A 22,073-nucleotide genomic window follows, 5' to 3' on the forward strand; every position below is an offset into this window, starting at 1 on the left:
CCCACTGTAGACTCTGTTAAACGTGGATGCTCTTGGAAATATACTTTTATGGCTGCAGCTCCTTGCTAAGACCATAATGTTCAACACTGCTCAGCATGTAAACTGGTATCAGAACATGGACACTTTCCAAGCAAGAAGACTGCTTCACATGGTCTATGGTTTTTCAAATATTTTTGCTTCCAGATGGAATTGCTCCGCAGAAGCATTTCCAGTGCCATTCCCATGTCAATGGTAATAGTTCAGTAAACCTTCCTCTAAGCAAGGTATCTATAGCAGACCATATCCTATAAACTCTCTACTGATAATGAAAAGAATGGAAAGCTAACAATTCACTCTGTCTCTCTCCCCCCATAGCCAAAAAGATGTAAACCCATTATACCATTACTCTCATAGTTGGTTTCAGTCCCAAAAATTATGTTTTGAAAGAAAAAAAAATGAGGGAAGCTATCTGTTCGCTTATAAACAAGCACACTGATCTAATTTATTCAAACCCACACAGTGCAGACATATTAATAGAAGAACACCATGGTATGCCAGCAGGAACTGGTTTCTATGGTACTCTGTATAAATAGAATAAGGTGTAAATTAGGAGTGAGAGTTTGTGAAATTCAAGAATTATCGGTACATAAATATGCAAGCCAATGATGTAATGTCTTCAAAGATCTAGCATGCATCCAAGGACAGTCAGTCAGCAGTTTTGTCAGCATGTATACCTGCTTTCTGGTTTAATTTTGCCCGGTCCTCAAAACTGCATTTTACATCAATTTTAACTGTCACAGTAGACGGCTGAAATCGAAAAGATAAACCCATAATACACAACATGGGTTCATTGGTTTATGAAATCAAGAAATTACATCTTAGATGAAGTAGTTTTGAGTAGTCTGACACTGAGACTTTTCTGAGTATCAAGGGATCTATAATCAAGTAAATCTGAATGAATCTTAAATGCTGCACTCTTTCAATAAATATCCATTTCAAAGTCATTAAAACAATCAGCATGTTAATTTGAAAACAATGTAGCTAAAAGAATAAACTAAAACTAGGGCAACTAGGAGGGATGATTTTTTTTACTTTTATCAAAGTCAGGAGATCAAAGCTGAATCTGTTTTCTCTGGAAAGAGCACTGATTGGAAGACAAGAGAAGATGAGCCTCAAACATTGCTTATTTACACTCCAATCCTAAATAGGTCAACTTAGAATATCCCTCCCTATATTCAATAGAACTTACTGAATATAAGTAAATATACATCACAGTGATAAAAAAACACACTACCGAACATTGCTCTAATTTCAAGATCAGGTAAAGAACAGGTTTGCAAATATAAATGATTGGGAACCACAAGAATTCTAGAGAAAAAAATTGGCTTTTTGTGGAAACAAAGATTGATGGTAAAGCTGCAATGGAGACACCTTTTCCCCATGATAACTTTCAGGAGTGAATTTCCCTTCCTAGTGGTAGATATCTCTCACTTCCTATTGACTTACCCCTGATGAATAGTTTGTAAGTTGGATACTTGTAACTCAGGGACTGCCTGATATGAGAACCAAGCAGTGTAAAAATAATATAAGGAATAATAATGAGGAAAAAATGCTGATCATAATTATCTTGGTATGGTCCACCAACTACCAATAAACCCACCCAACAGTAGCACCTTTTCTTAGAATCATAGAATCATACAGTTGGAAGAGACCTTGTGGGCCATCCAGTATAACCCCCAGCCAAGAAGCATGAAAAATGCATTAAAAGCACCCCCGACAGATGGCCTTCCAGCCTCTGTTTAAAAGCCTCCAAAGAAGGAGCTTCCACCACACTCCGAGGAAGTGAGTTCCACTGCTGAACAGCTCTCATAGTTAGGAAGTTCTTCCTAATGTTCAGGTGGAATCTCCTTTCCTGTAGTCTGAAGCCATTGTTTCGTGTCCTAGTCTCCAGGGCAGCAAAAAACAAGCTTGCTCCCTCCTCCCTATGACTTCCCCTCACATATTGATTCATGGCCATCATGTCTCCTCTCAGCCTTCTTCTTGGCTTGTTCTCCAGAACCTTATCATTTTAGTCGCCCTCCTCTAGACACATTACAGGTTGTCAACATCTCCCTTCAATTGCGGTGCCCAGAATTGGACACAGCATTTCAGGTGTGGTTTGACCAATGTAGAATAGGGGGGTAGCATGACTTCCCTGGATCTAGACATTATACTCCTATTTATGCAGGCCAAAATCCCATTGGCTTTTTTTTTTTTGTCACCGCGTGACACTGTTGGCTCATGTTTAACTTATTGTCCATGAGGACTCCAAGATATTTTTTACATGTACTAGTATTGAGCCAGGCATCCCCCATTCTGTATCTTTGCATTTCATTTTTTCTGCCTAAGTGGAGTATCTTGTATTTGTCCCTGTTGAACTTCATTTTGTTAGTTTTGGCCCATCTCTCTAATCTGTTAGGACCATTATGTATTCTGGTCCTGTCTTCTGGGGTATTAGCTATCCTTCCCAATTTGGTGTCGTCTGCAAACTTGATGAACATGCCTTCTAACCCTTCATCTAAGTCATTAATAAAGAGGTTGAACAAGACCGGGCCCAGAATGGAACCCTGCAGCACTCCACTCCTCATTTCTTTCCAGGATGATGAGGAAGCACTGGTGAGCACCCTTTGGGTTTGTTCGCTTAATCAATTACAGATCCACCTAATAGATTTGCCTAGCCCACATCTGACTAGTTTGTTTGCCAGAAGGTCATGGGGGACCTTGTCGAAGGAAGGCCTTCCTGAAATCCAGATGCGCCACATCCACAGCATTCCTGGCATCTATCCAGCTTGTAACTCTATCAAAAAAAGAGATCAGATTAGTCTGGCATAACTTGTTTTTGACAAATCCGTGTTGATTAGCAATGACAGAATTCGTTTCTAAGTGTTTGCAGACAACTTTCATAACAATCTTTTCCAGAATCTTGCCTGGTATCAACGTGAAGCTGATTGGATGGTAATTGTCTGAGGCGTCCTTTTTTCCCTTCTTGAAGATAGGGACCACATTTGCCCATCTCCAATCTGCTGGGACTTGTCTGATTCTCCAAGAACTCTCGAATATGATTGCCAGTCGTTCTGAATTAACTTCTGCTAGTTCAACACTCTTGTATGTAGTTGATCTGGCCCTGGGGACTTGAATTCATTTAGAGTGGCCAGGTGTTCCTGGATTACTCTTTTCACTATTTGGGGTTGGATTTCCCCTAATCCTTCGTCCACTCTATGGTTGAGTCAAAGAAGGCATTAAGTAGTTATGCTTTTTCCCTATCCCCTGTCAGCATTACTCCATCTTCTCCTCGCAGAGGCCCTATCGCCTCCTTGTTCTTCCTTTCTCTGCTGACGTAAGCAAAGATGGCCTTTTTATTGTTTTTAATGTCCCTGGCAAGCCTTAGCTCGTTTTGCACTTAAGCCTTGCAAACTTTTTCCCTACAGGAGTTGGTTATTCGTTTGAATTCTTCTTTGGTGATTTCTCCCCTTTTCCACTTCTTGTGCATGTCCCTTTTGAGTCTTAGCCCAGTTAGAAGTTCCAACAGAATGTAATGTGGACATCATTGAAAATTTTGCTGAAATCAAGCTCCACTACATTCATAACATTTATTAAGATTGCACCACCATCAAAACAAGATGTAACTTTAATCTGGCATAATTTGTTTTTGAGAAATTAATTGTGGCTTCTGGTCAGCAGAACACAGTGGTCTAAATGCACATGAACTGACTTCTTATTGATTCTGCAAGCTTTCTTGATATTGATATTAAGCCAACATCAATTCTTACCTAGATTCCCTGTTACCACTCAGCAGTGCAGTGCCTTGGACCCCCTTGTGGATAGCAAAATTTGTAAATGCTCAATTACAATTATTTACAAAGGGGTAGTAAAATGGTGTTCTCTATATAAAATCAAGGGTTGCTTTTTGTATATTTTCGGGGATATTTTTAAGCCATGGATGGTTGCATCTGTGAATATGGAGAGCTGACTGTATTCCATTTTTGCTATTTTCCTTTTGGAAGAAGATGGATATTAATTTGGGTTCTGACAACTTTACTTTCTTATTGTTAACTATTAGCATTTTATCTTTTTCACATAAGGGTTTTCTTGTCTTTCTAATTCCCCTGAATACACACACACACACACACACACACATTCTTTCTAATATTTTTCACAAGCCTTGACATTCATTCAGTCTGATAGATGAGCCACATAGGACTATGTCTTTCCCACTTTAACAAATGACTACAGATGTTCATAGAGCAGCAGCTACTAAAGACATGACCATGGTGTCCTTGAGTTTCTAAAAACAGAACCCAGTAAATCTCTAGAAATATCAATTGCAATTTAGAAATAGTCATATTACCCTGCCCCAGTTTGTAGCTTTAGACATGTTTTTCAACTAACAGTTTCTGAATAACAGTTGTCACAATGTTACCACCAAATACCAATAGCAATTTGTAATTATTTTGAAACACTGAGGACAATGTTTCATAATGTAATCAATTGATATAAATGCTAGCAGAGTTTTCACAAATTCTTTTTTCACCTTTCTATGTATTTCTCCCTGTAAAATCAATTTCTGCAATGGCAAGGACACTGGACAGAAATTCAATTTATCAGTCTCAGACAGGACTATTTTAGTATAACCATAACAGTCTCCCTTCTCCTCAACTTGCCACATATACACACACACACAATCTCTTTCACATTAGAAGGGTTACAAAGTCAGATGTAAAAGATACTGCTCTCAGTCAAAGGACTGGTATTACACGTATTAGTCTAAGAAGCCACTGCAGGAAAAAAATAACCAATGTTTGTAAAAAAAAAATCCCATCAATTTGAGCAGTGTCTGGGGAATATAGAGCATCATTACAATTGATTAGAACCACAAAAACCCAATTCTTTACTCTGTATAATTGTCAGGTAGCGTAACCTTGTTTATGACTTTGAAGTAAATATGACAGATACATTGTTAAGGCTATAATCTTTATTTGAAGCCTCCGAAGTTGTGCATCCATGTGTTTAAATATATCAGGTTCTTATTATTCATTTAGTTTCCTTTCCTTTCCCTGCAAATCTACAACAATTGTTAGACACAGTCTAATCATCAGGAAGGTGTTAAAATTCTATTCAATTTAACAGAAGTTTAACAACACTGCTAAGCATTTCAAGGCTTGTAATGGATTCAGTACCCTTCAGACAGGTTTGGGGGTTCCTTAAGATAAAGTATCCTGCCACTCAAAGCCAGCACAACTGACTAGGAGTCACCCACAGCTTTACTGAAGCTTCTGACTTTGAATATTTGCACAAAAAAATAAACTTTTTTTGGTATGCAAGCAGATGGACTTGGAGGTCGCCAGGTTCATCTGCTAATCTATTGGTGTGTTTTACAAGGAACTCTCCAATCACTGTATTATGGGTGGGGAGTGGCTCTGACTGTTGTCTCACTGAACACCACATTTTTAAAGGCTTCAGACTGGTTTTAGCTATGATGACTCCTGCAGCTCCTGCATCTGCTCATTTGAAACTCCAGAACTAAGACTACTTCTATGTCATGTGCCATTTTCATACAAATCACCCCAGAAAATAAGAAAAGGGGAGAGGAAAACGGCTTCTTTGGCCCAAAACATCCCTTTGATAAGAAATGCTACACATGATACTTCAAAAGCTTTATGGGTCTATTATGTAGCCTCCCCACCCCATGCTGTCTCTTTTATAGCAATGATAAAAAGAGCATAAGGAAATTGAATCCAATTAAATACATGACAGGCGCAATCATGAAACAGATATAGAAGTCCAATGTAACATTAAACTCTTTGAGGGGTGAAAGGACAATAATATACATGCACTTATGATTCCCTAGCTTGTCAGTTACAGACACCATCTGCCATCTACAGACAAGCCCAAGAGATAGTTTAGAGACCATCTGTTCAAGAGATAAGACAAGTTGCTATATTTTCATATTTTGAGTGTAAAAAAGGATACAGAAAAGATATTTAAATGAGCATACATAGTGTAAACTGAATTAGGCTAACTAGAATCAAGTTTAAACTCATACAGATATACTCAAAAGCACATTCATTAATTAGATTAAGTAGCACGTGCCATCAAGATTAGTCAAAATGAGCCAATGAATTAGGAGGCATCAACAATGTTACTGATAATCCTAAAATTTGTGGCAAAATACACACATGCACAAAACAGAACAATGAGGACTGAGCATGCTCTGCAACTTCAAATATGAAGTGATGTTTTTTGGGAGAAGAACAGTACAAGAGAATGGAATGTCCCACTTGGAAAAATGCTTTTTGTTGTTGTGTATCTTGAAGCCGACACAGACCTATGGCAACCCTATAACGCAGTTTTCTTGGAAGGATTTAATCAAAGGAGGTTTGCCATAACCTTTCTCTTTTTGACTTGTCCAACGTCACCAGTAGGTTTCCATGGCTAAACAGGGATTTGAACCCTGGTCCTACTTCAATCCACAAACCCACCACACTACACTGGCTTTAAAAAATACATTAAATGATTTTGTTGCAGCATATATTCATATCACAATAAAATCTGTAAGTTGCACTTTTAGAATGACTTCAATTTGGGAATGTTCAATGGAAGAATGGGCACAATGCTGTGTAAAACCTAAGAGCACTTAGAAGTAAAAGCTACTTCAGATTATACAAAAAGATCTTAACAATTCATAGCTTACATCAAAACGACTACCCAAGTTAGATCTGTACTGAAATATGCTCCTCTACAGATTAAAATTCAGCAACTGTAGGGGGACAGGAGCCAACTTTCCCCTGCTCATGGCCACACTACTGGCAATATGTGTTAGGTTTTAGCCCAAACATGGGTAAACTTTGGCCCTGACATGGGTAAACTTCGACCCTAACATGGGTAAACTCCGGTGTTTTGGACTTCAACTCCCAGAAATCTCCGTCTGGTAAGCTGTTATGAATTGTGGGAGTTGAAGTCCAAAACACCTGAAAGGCTGAAGTTTTCCCTGCCTGATTTAGTCAATGCTAAGTATTTTGAGGGGGTGTTGCGAAGGCAAGAGAAAGAAACTACCATATTTGGCCGACTTTCAGGTACAAAATTGCCAGATAATCAGAAGGGAATAGTGTATTTTTTTCAAGTGTTAAAGAGGTGTTAGAGGGTGGTTAGAGGTCACAAAAAGTGGCTCAAAGGTCACATGTACCCTGTGGGCCACAACTGCCCCAACCTTGCAGTAGACCGAGGATTTCATAGTGAGCCCCCAGGCAAATGTGACTGTAATATTTGTTATTTTCTCTTGACCCAATCGGATTAGGCAGCAACAAAAATGCATCTGCTCTTTTTCCAGCCAGGCAACAAGCATGAGGATATAGTTCTTGATAGGCCATAAGATACAAAAAATCAATATAGTTTTTGGTGGCACAAATTCTGCCATCAATGTTCTGCATTTTGGAAAATGTAATGTATTTTACAATCTCAAAAGAGTCTAAAGGAACTGGCGCCCAGCCAACAATATAAGGATAAGAGGCAGGTTGTGTGGTAAAAGACGGAGAACACCATGAGCAATCACCCAAACAATCAACCTTAACATAATCTGTGTTAAGGTTGATTGTCTGGGGTGCAATTTGTGTATTTCATACTGTGTGTTCTCCTGGAACGCTTGGTCTAAGGACAGAGCTAGCCTCAACAAGTTCTACACAGCCGCTCCAAAAGTCTCTGGAGCTCAATGATCAGTAACTCAGCTAACAGGTGTTTGGAGTGTTTCACAGGGCAGTTTGAGAGGGAGGTCAAGAGTGATCTCATTGCTGCCTGTATAGGACTGAACATGCATGGTCAGGAAGCTGCTGAAGTAAGCCACTACAACTGAACCATGCCTGAAGACGAAAAGTTGAGCTCACACTAACTAAGATTCCAACAGGGATCCAAAATTACATTTGGATCAAAACAATGAAATGCTTAGATATTAGATAGGTGACCCCTGACTTGACAAGAGTATGTATGCAAAAAATGTAATGGTTTTAGTAGATCACAAGCTATACATGAGTCAACAATGTTCAGCAGAAGCCAAAACAGCCAACATAACTGAAGGCTGCATCAACATTTAGATCAAAGGAAATAAAACTACCAACCTATTCTGTTTTGGTAAGATAATACCTCATACAGTTCAAGAAGACTATGGACAAGCTGAAACAGTCACAAGAAGACAACCAAGATGGTAAAAAGTGAGGAACTCAAGCCCTGACAAACAGCTTAAGGAGCTTGTGTTTTTTTTAGTTTGGAGATGAGGTGATAGTCATCAGGGATGTTAAGTAAAAATATTGAGAAAGTTTGTTTTCAGCTGTTCCAGAAACTAGGACATGAACCAATATCTTCAAATTCTGAGAAAAAAAAGATTCCACTTAAACTTAAGGGAAGAAAATTTTTACAATAAAAGTCACCTGACAGTGGAATGGACTACATAAGACTATCTTCATGGGACATTTTTTAACAGAGGTTTAATAGAGGGTGCTTCAGCTGTAGCAGGTAGAAACAGTGCATAAATCTTTCTTGCTATGATGCCCTTCCTAACCTATATTATCTTAACATCCAGAAAGCAGCACTTTTATTGATGTTTTTCCCTGTGAGCATCTGTTTCCTGTAACACAAATATATTGTAAATCACAATATATTTCCAGATTCAGGTCAGAACTATCTTGGTGCACAGATTAACAGATAATGTCTGACCTTAATCCAATACAGCCATTCACTACAGTACAGAATAATCATATGTTCCATAGTTACTATTATCAATGAAAAGGCATCATTCTATAAAGTCTACTCACCCCCCCCCCCCCACTATATATACATACATTCACCCATATGGAACAGAATAAATAGTACTCTCACATGGTTCTTCATCTAGGTACTGACCACATGCAGAATAATTTATCTTCAAGGCTGAAACTGCCTCAGGTGTTTTCAAGACCACATTCTGGGACTGTGTCCTGTTTCCATGTTCACTTGTTGCCGAAAGGCAACTTCAGAGTGCTCCTTGCAAACTAAACTTAGTAGTGTCTTCAAAGCATACATGTTCAGCAGAAATAACAGGTGTTTCAAACAGGTGGCCAATATTACCAAAACATTTCTGCACAAAATTTAATAGACATAACTGCCTGGGAAGTTGGTACTATAAAACTGAAGTCCCTTTTAGATGTTTGCTGTGATTATTGATTCATATCTATGAGGAAGAGGATTCACTAGTTAGATTAGTATTAGATAGCGGAATGTGTTCTAACATAGTCCCAATGCTTGGTTCAGCTACCTTCTTCCGTCTTTTATTACTTTCTTTGTAAGTTATATGTAAACAATTTTAGTCATAGGAGTGTTTACTCAATAGTAATACTACACACTGAAGATCCTCTACTTCCATCAATAAAATTGACATTGAAAAATAGCTCCCAAAATAAATCTTTAAATAGCACTGTACTAATACCTTAGTCATATGAGAAGTAATACATTTCCTTTCACTCTAGTTTTTACTATATTATTCTTGTGGGGATCTGTCAATCTTTCAGAGTTTTTCAGCCACTGTCCAGCATTCCATCCCATCAGACTGTGAGCCTTACTTTTCTCTAATGAAAGTATGCTCACTTTGAGCTTTTGTCTTGGTACATTTCTCCCTTTTGCCCTTTATTCATGCTTCTTCAAAATCCATAGCGCTGTTGGTAACAACTGACCTCCTGTTAGAACATTTGAGGGTCAGGGCTTCTCAGTTCTTGGCGTTAATTTCACATTTTTTTAAGGTTAGCCTTAAGCCTGTCTTTAAATCTCTTTTGCTGTATATTGACATTCTGTTTTTTGTTTTTCACCTGAGAGTAAAGTACTTGCTTTGGGAGATTGTGATTGGGCATTTGGACATGGCCAGTCCAGTAAAGTTGAAGGTGGAAGATCATCGCTTCGATGCAAGTAGTACTTGCTTCTTCCAGAAAGCTAAACATTTTAGTTATGCACTACATATACATATTTATTACATAACTAAAACCACCCTAAATTCCTTCGGGGAGAGAGGTGTGGGCTAAAAATAAATAAATAAATAAATTTTACAGTAAGATAGGGAATGTGTGTTTTTGTTTGCTTCTCTCTTCACAAAACATCAAACAAACATTCTGGGAAAATGAATCTGTAAATTCAACAAATTTCTTCTCCATATTACACACTAACTGCTAAAAATCTGCTGACTTTTAATTAACTGTAGACATTCCCTTCATGTAAGCCAAGGAGTGTTGACAATTAGAATAATAGAATCATAGAGTTAGAAGAGATCTCATGGGCCATCCAGTCCAACCCCCTGCCAAGAAGCAGGAAATTGTTTTTTTTAAAGTGATAGTGTGGGGTATATAAAAGTAAACTGCACAGTGTGAAAATCACTTAAATTGAAATAATGGCAAAAAACATTTTGATTCCATTTCATTGTGTTATAAAGAAGATATATATCTGTTTTTTGAGTAAGGCATATTATAACTTATGTTATTTAGCTTCTCGGAAGCATCCTAGTCTGAAAGAAGTTAGAGTTATGGAAGTTCAGAAGCTTTTCTATGCCTACAGGTAAACTGAATAGTCTTCCAAAGCTGCCACAGGTATTTTACAAGGGTTCTTAATGATACAAAACAATTATTATTAATACAAAAGATTGCCACAGAATTTAGTGTTAAGAGCAAAAAAATTTAAAAGCTATATCCGGGAACATCCTGTTCATTGGTTGCTATGGACACATGTTCACTATTCAGTCTAAACTACTGAGAAGATGAAATGGCAAGCATCATCTGGTCTGTGCTCACTTCACCTCGCTTTTTTTTGGGGCATTTCTTAAAATATATCTACCTTGAGCAGGTGACCTATACTTTCGATTCTAATATGCATGTTCAATCTCTTTCTGTCAGTGTAGATACTTATATTGATTTATGCTAAGACAAATGCCTGTCCTTTGCAAGAGATAAAATGTGTGTGTGTGTGTATGAGAGAGAGAGAGAGGGGGGGAGGGAGGAAAGAAACAGAGCAAGATGAAATAGGTCCTATCAAATCCATTTTAAATTAAAGCCTCTTGCAAGATATGAATTAAATTCGTATTTGCATCACTTTGAACAGCACACCAGAGCCACACATTAGGAAAGGGGTGAGGAAATCTACAAGACAGGCAACAGAATTATCAGCTCTCCCAGCATACGACGCCTTATCCCCATAAATATACACAAGCTTTCTTTTTGCAAAATATGATTTGATTCAATACCTCTGCTACTCCACTTCTACTCCTGCTCATTAAGTGTGATAGCTTAGATATTTTAGTTGTGCTGAGAATCAGGGCCATGTTTATTATTTATTTATTTTATTTCTTGTATTTTACCTCACTTTATCTCAACCCCGAAGAGGACTCAAAGCAGCTTCCAAATTCAGAGCAGCTTCCAAACTGTTAGCAGGCCAGGCTCCCAAAGTTAGCAGTAACTGTTAAATGCCATTTCAGATTACTACATTCAGTTCTGATTAAAAGGGCTACACAGGAGCTCCCAAGGATCACACTTTAAATGCAGGCTACGCAATTTCTACTTCTTGTGTATGCCAAGATAGATGTGAATACAAATTCTTAACCACAGATAAGGCAGAAATTCTCATTTCTGAAGCAAAAGCAGCTGAAGCAAGATGGAATATTAGTCTATGCCACAGTCTGAAAACTGGCCTATAATGCATTACATTTTATGACAATGAAAACAACGCTTTACAATTGGAACATTTCGTTTCACTGATTTCTGAAACCTTAAACTTCAGTGTGGATTTGCAATTAACAACTACTACACTACTTGTAAGAATTTTAGCGTTTCAGTTTAAAAGTCTGCTCAAAACAATATTTTGTGATCTGGATACTGGCAGAGCAGACATGTGTTTTTGAAGATATGGAAAATCAGAAACAAGAGCTTTTTGCGATCTTCTTAACGAATTCTAATGAATTAAGATAGGCCCACTGCTGATTTTTATGAAAACTCTAACAATGTATACCTATTTCAAGCACTGGTTTCAAGCACTTACCTGACAGTCAAAGTCCTGAAAATTCCGAGCCGAATTCTGCCAAAATAAGAATAGAAGCCAATGAACAGCCCATTTTACAGAACAGTCTAATGAACTGTGCTCTGCAGTTGAGTTAACTGAAAATCTGCTTCAGCTTACTACCTATGAAACTACTGTTGGAACTGAAACTTTATATCCAGAACAAGGAAAAAAATGTGCACAGGAGTAATCAGAACAGAATAAACTCCCTCCTTCCTCAACCAGTGATTTGAATTGCAAGAACAGAAGAGGGACTAGAGCAGCAATTAGACATACAGAAACAGATAGCCTCCAAGCTAAGTAGGCCCCCAAAACAGTCTTTTTTAACTTATGGTAATCATGTTGGTGTTATTGGTGAGAGGAGGGATCTTCTGACTTCAAAAATCTATAAACATTCCAGTCTTCACCATGATTTGTGAATAATGCCTTTCATGCATAAATACAGCTATTTCTATGTACAACAGCCTGCCAACATTTTATCTTGTGCACATAAGTATTTGGTGATGTGGTTATTCAGAGGTGGACTACATGCATTCAAGTGATCTCAGATTCAATCCCTGACAGCTCCAGGAAGGCAACAAATGACAAAAAGTGGAAGATCCACTAAAAGGATGAGAATAATGAAACCAAACTGGATTGGACTGAAGAAGCTGATAATTGTGGTATATGGTCATAATTTAGATCTGTTGAAGAAGTGGAACATTGAAAGTCATAAAAAAGCAGGGGATGCCTGTACACATAGATGTGTATTTTTAGTTACCTTATTTGTTTAGGGTGAGATATAATCAACTAGTTCGTTATTGATTATATCTCACCCTAAACAAATAACTAAAAAAGTTAAACACCAATGTGCAAACAAAAATTACACACCTATGTATACAGGCATCCCCTGCTTTTCTACAACTTTTGATGTTCCACTGGTTCAACAGATCTAAATTATGGCCATGTACCACAATTTCAATCCCTAGTTTGCTCTTTTGACCATGCTTGGCTTTCCTTCAACCTTTTCAGTCTACTCAGCAGGCTATTTTTTCTCTCAGTCAACTCAGCACCATCTTTTGTTCAATCCTGCATTTGAAAAGAAACCAATAGGTTCTGCTTTTCAACCATTTATACTTTTTTTAAAACAGCACCCTGATCCCTAACCTGTTAAATAAGCAAGGGATGCCCATATCCACATAAAGTTCAGTCTCCTCACTTTAGTGCATTTGTTCACTTGATGTAGAGCAGTTAATCGGACAGGTTACAACATCTATGAAAAAATGCCTGTACTCCTTAAAAATCAATTTCTATACCAATCTTCAAATTCTGCTTTAAAAAGACTGAAAGCAAAGTGAAATACAAAAGTTGCCATCTTGTATAATGCAAGCTATTTATGCTACTCATAGGAAGGGGCAAGGAACAATATTATTTTTTAATCTGGCTTGTATTCCACCTTTTTTTTCTAGAACTGGGAGCTCTGGGGCATCAAAGCCTTGTACCCTTGCTTTGAACCTGAAATCCCATCCTCCGGTTTTGATTATCACTAGACATTGGCTCGACAATTTATAAACAATCCTTTCTGCTGTTATTTATTCAATCATTATAAATGAATTTATTACATGGATTCTAGTAGAAAACAGGGAATGCCATTTTGCCAGTTTTTAAAGTACTGCATCAATCTTTTACCATTACATATTATGCGTTAAAAAATAACAGATTACCAGGGACCTTTCCAAATAACTTGACATGCAGAAATACAGAACATAATCAGGAGTTATGCCTAGCTAACAGAGAGAATAAAATGGCTAGATTTCTGCTAATGCTTAAGCCACAGACAGGCTTGTAGCCGGGGGGTGGGGGGGGTGGGGGGCTTGAGCCCCCCTCCCTCAATTCTCAGGGTGGTCAGCAAGAAGCTCTTACTGGTACATTATTTAAACTGTTATGTTTATTCATATCATGATCTGATCACCATGCTCAATATATCCCATATGCATGGGGGTATTGGGATAACGATAGAAAAGGTTTGCTAGGGTAGATCCTCAGCCCTCTGGAATCAAACTCAGCCCCTCCCCCCCCCCCCCAAATCAAAATCCTGGCTACGGGCCTGACCACAGATATTACCTTATCATTCAGAAGTGGTTTGATTTCTGTCAACTGGACATCTTGCAATTCTTCCATGTCTACTGAGACCACTGAAGTTAACAGTCAATGCTCCTGTTGGAAAGCAAAAGAAACAAGGTCACAACTTTGCAAGAGATCCTATATCTACAGCATAGACTGAGGTGACTGACCAGGTATTCAAGTTTAGCCATAGGATAGGTTCCAGTTTCCTCAGCTCACAGTGCAGCACAAACAGTATTTATAACTGGCTGAATCATAAAGCTACAAATGAAAACATCCCTCCAAAAGAAACTTCACAGAATTAGGATTAGTGGCTTTATGGTGTAGCGATACTAAGAAAAAATTGTTCAAATGTACTTCATTTATGTGAAATATTTTTGTTTTATTACAGTTTTACTGTTTTTAATTACTACCTATAGTAATTTAACTTTTCAGGACACGTGTGTTTTTAGTGTAATTATGTTTTCTTTAAATATTAGTATTTTTCATTGTCATTTAATTTTTATTTTCTCTTGTTATTATAAGTTATTTATGCTATTTTGTATTGCTTTAATTTGTGTGTTTTTGTTGACTACAGCATTGAATGTTTGCCTTTTTGTATGTAAACTGCTCTGAGTCCCCTTGGGGAGAGAGGGTAGTCTATAAATAAAGTTACGATGATGATGATTACCTTTAATTGCTGTTAACTGTATTTATCCCATTGTAAGGATAAGATGCATTTTTTCTGTTTCTTATTAAGGGAGAACTATGGATGTTTTTTTTTCCAATGATTCAGTTGTTTTCATTTAAAAAATGAGAATTTCCAAATCTCTTTTCCCCACTATTGTCGCTTCCGGCCCTCATGTTACACCAAGGGAAGGCAGGGATGAAGGGAAGGGAACAACATTATATTATCCTGGCAATACAGTGCCATATTGGATTTAATTGGGAAGTAAATAAGCTACCTTTTCCCTGACTACCATAGGCATAAAGCACACCTTTCTAGAAAATGTACATCTGGTGGCTTTTCGGAAAATACTGCCATAGCTCCAAAATATTTTTCCTTTCTCTTCTTGGTTTGTGTGTGTGTGTGTGTGTGTGTGTGTGTGGTTGTAATGAGGGCATCTTTGCAGGCATCTGAAACTATAGGAGCCTATAAACAAGGAGGAAGAGAGAATGCAGGGATTTAATAATGCAAAAAAAAGATTTTTGTATATACAGAAAAACACTCAAAATATTCTGATTAAGAAGTCACTGACTGATCTCCAAAGATACACATTTATTGCTGTTCTATCAGTGTCATCTAGCCAATATACATAACTATTTATTAACCTTTCATAAATAAGTCACTAGAAGAATGAGTGAAATGTTTATATAATAGTTGGGGAGAGTAGAGTGGAAAGATAGAGATCAATGTCAACATTTAAGGGTATAAAATCCCATGTTTTAAAACATCTTTTCCCAATCTGAGAACTTCCCAACCAAATAATCTCCACCCAAGAAATATTATGGGATTTTCAGTAAATATGGAAAAAGTGTCAGAGTGAGAAAGCCAACTTTAAAATTATTTTTAAAAACATGTTTGAAAGAACCAATCAAAATTTGCCCTTAAGGGCAACAATGATGACTCCATGTTCTCTCTCAATTCCATGTCTTGTTCTAACAGCTTAAGTAATTTATTAACAGATATTTCACAATCACTTTCACTTATCAATCTGAATGACAACTAATTAATTACTCACTTCTAATATCCAACACTAACAAATTAGTTTTGAATCCTAATTTTACAAGCACTGTGTTTTACCTTGGCTGTCCCAGGCAGCAAAAATGTCCCGGGTCAGCCCTCTTAATACTGGAGCATATAAAAGCTGTAAATTCTCCCATAAATCAACAACACCCTCCATACTTCTCATGTATATACATGAGTAATGACAGACTGTTTTGCCTTTACAGGTATGATTAATACTTCCACAGTCTAATTGCTTTAAGGATCAAGGAAAGCTAGCAGCATTGAAGAAAGCAGTGTCCAGAAGGATACAAGCCTTATTTGTCACAACTGGTATACAGTCGGCTCATGTTTCCAAGGTAACTGTATGCATGCTCTCTGGATATGGAAAGGAAAATGGCCATAAGTATGACAAAGAAGATCTTCAACAAAAACTTAAACATCCCTTATTCTTGACTGGTATTTTTAATATTCACTATTAAATATCCAAATATATAACTGGGAAATGATACAAGGAGTTGGGCTGCAACTAAATACCACACTTACCTAGATCAGTAAGTCCTTGTATAACTTTTCTAGTTGTTACTTTTGTATAGTGTAATGAATTGTATAAACTTTCTAGTTGCTACATGGTAAAACAAAAGAAGTGTCATTTCCATAAAGAAGCGTTGTTTACTCTTAACGGTACATGAAGGAATTACCAGAAAATAACCCCACTGATCAAAAATTTCAGATTTCAAGACACACTGGATGTCACTGACACAGCACTACTAATGTCAAAAATGTAATCCAAAATGCAATAATTTAATTCCAAAACTTTGAGAAGTAAATGAGCATTATATTTAAGAAGGTTATTATCAGTCATAGTAATACATTTATATCTCAAATTACTAACACAGTTGGCCCTCTGTATCCATGTTGCTCGCCTCTCTTCCATCTCATTGGCTGAATGGCCAAAAGCAGGGCCAGAGCCCTCATTGGATCTCCTGCTGGCTTGCTGATGTCACAGGCAATCATAACAAAGCCAGCTTGGGGGGCGGGGCGGGGAATGGGAATTTTTTTAATCTGAAAGCTATATGTTTTGTATTTCTCTGCCCAGTGAGCATGTCGATTTTGTTGGCAGGCTACTGCAATCGTCATCCATTCCAGATGGAAAGAAATAAAACCTCAGTGGCTTTCTCTTCAACTTGGTGAAATTTATTCTGGAATACTGGCTTCTCTTTCTCACCAGGCAACCCACAATGGCTTGGGTCTCTCTATCCACAGCCATTCTAATTTGATCGACAACACATGGATTTGTAGAGTCATAGAGTTGGAAGAGACCACATGGTCATTGATCATCCACAGAGTTTGGTATCCACAAAGGTTTCTGGAACCAAACTCCAATAGATAACAAGGGCCCGCTGTACATTTGTTTGCATCTCCCTTTTTTTAATTTGAATTTTTATTTTGCATATTTTTAGAAGAATTACAGACTAGCCAATATTTAGTAGTAAAACAACAATTCATTTGTTTAAAGAATTACTGCTATAGCCTACTTCTCAGGGACAGTATTGCTACCTCTCACATCACATTTTTAAAATAGTGATAAATCTCTTTTAAGTTTAACAAGGAAATTAAATAAATACATTGTTTTTTGACATCAGGAAAGCTGAGTCGTAGTCCTAGTGTAGCAGGAATAACACAAGAGCCAATTTTTTGGAATGCAACTGAACTCTTTGGATGTCAAGATTATGAGAAAGTATGCAAAGAACACACAACTAAATAATTGGGGTTTGTGTAACAAATAATTAAAAAGAGCAGGTGGCTCTTAAACAGCATCAACTAAGGAACTGGATAAGATGAGGATAATATTGGAAGTAGATTTAAAAAGCTTCTTCTTTTCAGAGAACAAGCCTGCATCTGTTAAAAAGATTTGTGGGAGCAGCCCAGGTTAATCCTGTTTTCAGCTTGAAGCCCCATTATCAAGGATTGTAAACAACCGAGAACAAATGTAAAATGAAAGAATTGAAAACGGATGTGTCATCTATTAAATTATTATCATATTAGACACCAAAGTCTGAGAAAATGGGAAGCATTCCAATTTATAACCACTATTCTTGAGAAGGAAACATTTAAGAAATTTTAAAGTAACTTATCTTCAAACATAGAGGATGAGCATGAATCCAAATCATGATTCTAAGAATTGGATCTAATGTAAGCATGGGCAAACTTGGGCCTTCCCTTCAGGTGTTTTGGACTTCAACTACCACCATTCCTAACAGTCTCAGGCCCCTTCTTTAAGCGGTTGAGGGGGAAAAGGAAGGGACCTGATGCTGCTAGGAATGGTGGAAGCTGAAGTCCAAAACACCTGGAAGGCCCAAATTTGCCCATGCCTGATCTAAAGTGTTGGCATAAATGCATTTCTGCAAAAGAAATGGACACAGCTGACGTGTAGCCAATTCTGCAAAATGAAGGCAGGATGAGATTGATTGATACCTCCATATAAAAATTGAGGTATTTTCCAAAATTGTCTGAACTTCTCTGCGTATTTATTTCTCAGAATCATAGGAGAAAAATTACTGAGTTCACAAGCTGGAATAATGATGGAAATAATTACCAGTAAGTGTAACAAACCTTCTGTTTCAAAAAGTACTGTATAAAGGAAATTAATACAAACCTAGCATTTTTTCTTGGTTTGCTGGCATGTTTTTGCAAAAGCATGAAACAAAAATATCTGAAGTATTACTATAACAATGACCAAGATACAAAATGAGAAAATCAACAGTTGGTGCTGAAGCCCCTTCCCTGGATCATCAGTTGGGAGCCCCTCTCCCCAACAATAATATAGTAATATATAATACTAATACTGTGCTGTGCTAATATTATAATATATAGTATACATATATAATAGTGATAATAATATAATGTAATACAATATAATGCTAATAATGCAATAAAATAATTATATATTTTATATTGCATGTAATATTATTAATAAAATTACAGTATTGTGGTATAGTACAATATAGTAATATATAATAACATTGTGCTGTGCTAATAATATATTGTATACACATATAACATTGATAATATTATAATACTATATAATATTAATAAAATAGTTTTATATTTCATATTACATGTAACATTACTAATAATACAGTATAGTGGCATAGTACAATACAGTAATACATAATACTAATATTGTGCTATACTAATAACATATAGCATATACTCCTCTTGATGCACTTCTCCATATTCCCAGCTAGTTATTAAGCCCCATAGCTTGTCCCTCCTGTACCTCCCACCAGATAAATTGCTCCAGTTTTCTATCCCATCCTATGTCCACTGTTTTTGGATGAGGTCCCTCTATCAGCTCCAGCTCCTCATGCGGGGACATGAGAGAAGCCTCCCACAAGGATGATAAAAACATCAAATCATCCGGGCGTCCCCTGGGCAACATTCTTGCAGACGGCCAATTCTTTCATACCAGAAGAGACTTGCAGTTTCTCAAGTCGCTCCTGACACGATTAAAAAAAAAATCTGTGCATTTGGCCTAGACAATCCTGATTTACTCCTTGTCTGCAATTGTTATTTCACTTCATACCTGATGTTATATTTCACTGTGTTAACTTTCCTTTACTGTTTTTATGTTATTGGTCTTTTTAATTGTGGTATATTATTTTAATTTAATTTTAGCTATTATTTTGCTGTATGTATTTCATTTGTTTATTGTATTTGTTAAGCTTGGCCTCATGCTAGCTGCCCCGAGTACCTGACGGGAGAGGGTGGCGGGGGGATAAATAAAGTTTATTTATCCTCACTACCTCTGAGGATGCTTGCCATAGATGCAGGTGAAACGTCAGAAGAAAATGCCTCTAGACCATGGCCATATAGCCCGAAAAAACCTACAACAACCCAATAAAGTTTAATAATAATAATGTACATATAACTTGTAGGCCGCTCTGACTCTCCTTCAGGGTGAGAAGGACAGCATATAAATGCTGTAAACAAACAAACAAACAGGGCTCACACTATAATATTTCAACATCCTCAGGCTGCATCTACACTCTGGGCACCAGCACTCTTTCTCAGAGAAATTGCAAAACAAATTGCAAAACAAACCTCAGGATTCCATGGGAGTTAAGCAGTTAAAGCGATGCCAAACTGCTGTAAATCCAGTGTGTACACAACCCCTCCCCCCAATGTCAGCATAACAATAATAATAGCAGAGTTTAAACACCAAGACTATCTCTTGCCAGGAGTCTTGTTTTGTACAGACTCCCAAATTGCCTGGCTAAGGCCCTGAGCAGGAGAGAGGTACCCTTGGTTGCCAGGGCAACGGTGGCCTCGTTACATACCAAATGCACGCGGTAGGGGCGGGGGAGGGGGGGGGTCCCGTTGGCCGGTGCGCGCGCAACAGGCGCTTCCCCTTTGGGCGCGCGCTCTCTCTCTTCCGCAGCTTGCAATTTGCCAGCGCGAGATGTCGCCCTTTTCGGTGTTCTCGCGAGAACAGAGAAAAGGTTTGTTCATTGTCCCCAGCCAGTCTTGGCCTGGCTGCCGTTTGAGCAAGAGTGGTTGGTGTTGGTCCTGTGTTTTTTGTGTGGTAGTCAAGCCAGGCATTCACAAATAGGAAGATTCAATCAGGAGATGGGAAGTAAAATAGTTTTATGCATTGATTTAAGAAGAATCAAGCCATTCACTGTTCTATTCACTAGATTTATTCCTCTTCAGACAGTATTATTTCATTGTTATGTGGCTTCAACCGATAGGTAGTGTCTAAACAAGGCTAAATAATGTAATATATTGAATATACATATAATATTTATAATATTATAATGTAATACAATATAATAAGAGTAATAATACAATATTATTATAATTATATATTTTATATTACATGTAATATTACAATATAATGGTAGAGTACAAAATAATAATAACATAATACTGATATTGTCGAAGGCTTTCATTGCCGGAATCACTGGGTTGTTGTAGGTTTTCTCGGGCTATATGGCCATGTTCTAGAGGCATTCTCTCCTGACGTTTCGCCTCCATCTATGGCAAGCATCCTCAGAGACAAGAATTCTTTGTCTCACCCTGGTCATTCCACAGATAAATAATCCCTTTTTCCTAGTTCCAACAGACCTCACTACCTCTGAGGATGCTTGCCATAGATGCAGGCGAAACGCCAGGAGAGAATGCCTCTAGAACATGGCCATATAGCCCGAGAAAACCAACAACAACCCAATACTGATACTGTACTATGCTAATGATATATTGTATGTATATATATCTTGTAAGCCAATCTGAGTCCCCTTCGGGGTGAGAAGGGCGGCATATAAATGTCATAAATAAATAAATAAATAATGGCATGGGCAAACTTCGGCCCTCCAGATGTTTTGGACTCAAACTCCCACAATTTCTAACAGCCGGTAGGCTGTTAGGAATTGTGGGAGTTGGAGTCCAAAACACCTGGAGGGACGAAGTTTGCCCATGCCTGATCTACACTGTAACATCAATGCAGTTTGACACCACTTCAACTGCCATGGCTCAATGCTATTGTATCATGGGCGTTTTAGATTTAGGAAAAAGCCCATGCCAAACTACAAATTCCATAATTCCATGAAGTGGTGCCAAACTGCATTAATTCTACCATGTAGATGTACCCTCTGCTGTGTGCCTTCAAGCAATTTCTGACTTGGGGCCCTTCCAGACAAGCCTGATATTCCATGATCTGATCCTATGTTTTGTGCTTTAAACTGGATTATGTGAGTCCACACTGCTAGATAATCTGGGATAAACAGAAATCCTGGAATATAGGGCCTGTGAGGGACCCTAATGTGAACGTATCAGAGTTTTCTTGGCAAGATTTGTTCCGTGGGGGTTGTCTTTGCCTTTGAGAGTGGCTTGCCCAAAATCAAACAATGAGTTTCAATGGATGAGAAGATCTAAACCCAAGTCTTCTCGATCTAATACCAGACCTCACTGACTCCCTTTATTTTTAGAAGCAAATTTATTTTTATTATTACAAGCAGTCCCCAAGTTACAAACAAGATAGGTTATTTATTTGTTCAATTGCTTCCAACTCTTTGTGACCTCATGGACCAGTCCACGCCAGAGCTCCCTGTTGGCTGTGGCCACCAGCTCCTTCAAGGTCAAGCCAGTCACTTCAAGGATACCATCCATCTATCTTACCCTTGGGCGGCCT

At 37.8% G+C, this 22,073-nt stretch overlaps 1 protein-coding gene across 3 annotated transcripts in view; it reads right to left on the reverse strand.

Annotated features, from left to right (window-relative positions):
* NDRG3 (NDRG family member 3) overlaps positions 1–22,073 on the reverse strand; it is a 67,355-nt gene that overhangs the window by 24,539 nt on the left and 20,743 nt on the right. For 2 of the 3 annotated variants that reach the window (XM_060772395.2, XM_060772393.2), the window contains exons 2-3: positions 14,176–14,268; positions 12,055–12,090 (exon numbers count right to left, since the gene is read on the reverse strand). In XM_060772395.2, coding sequence (XP_060628378.1) covers positions 12,055–12,090; positions 14,176–14,232 — 93 coding nt within the window. In that variant the 5' untranslated portion in view covers positions 14,233–14,268. Of the gene's footprint in view, positions 1–12,054; positions 12,091–14,175; positions 14,269–20,223; positions 20,305–22,073 lie in introns of those variants that run through there. The other variant, XM_060772394.2, reaches the window with a different exon arrangement.

This window comes from Anolis sagrei, chromosome 4, assembly GCF_037176765.1.
Source record: "Anolis sagrei isolate rAnoSag1 chromosome 4, rAnoSag1.mat, whole genome shotgun sequence".
NCBI lineage: Eukaryota > Metazoa > Chordata > Lepidosauria > Squamata > Dactyloidae > Anolis > Anolis sagrei.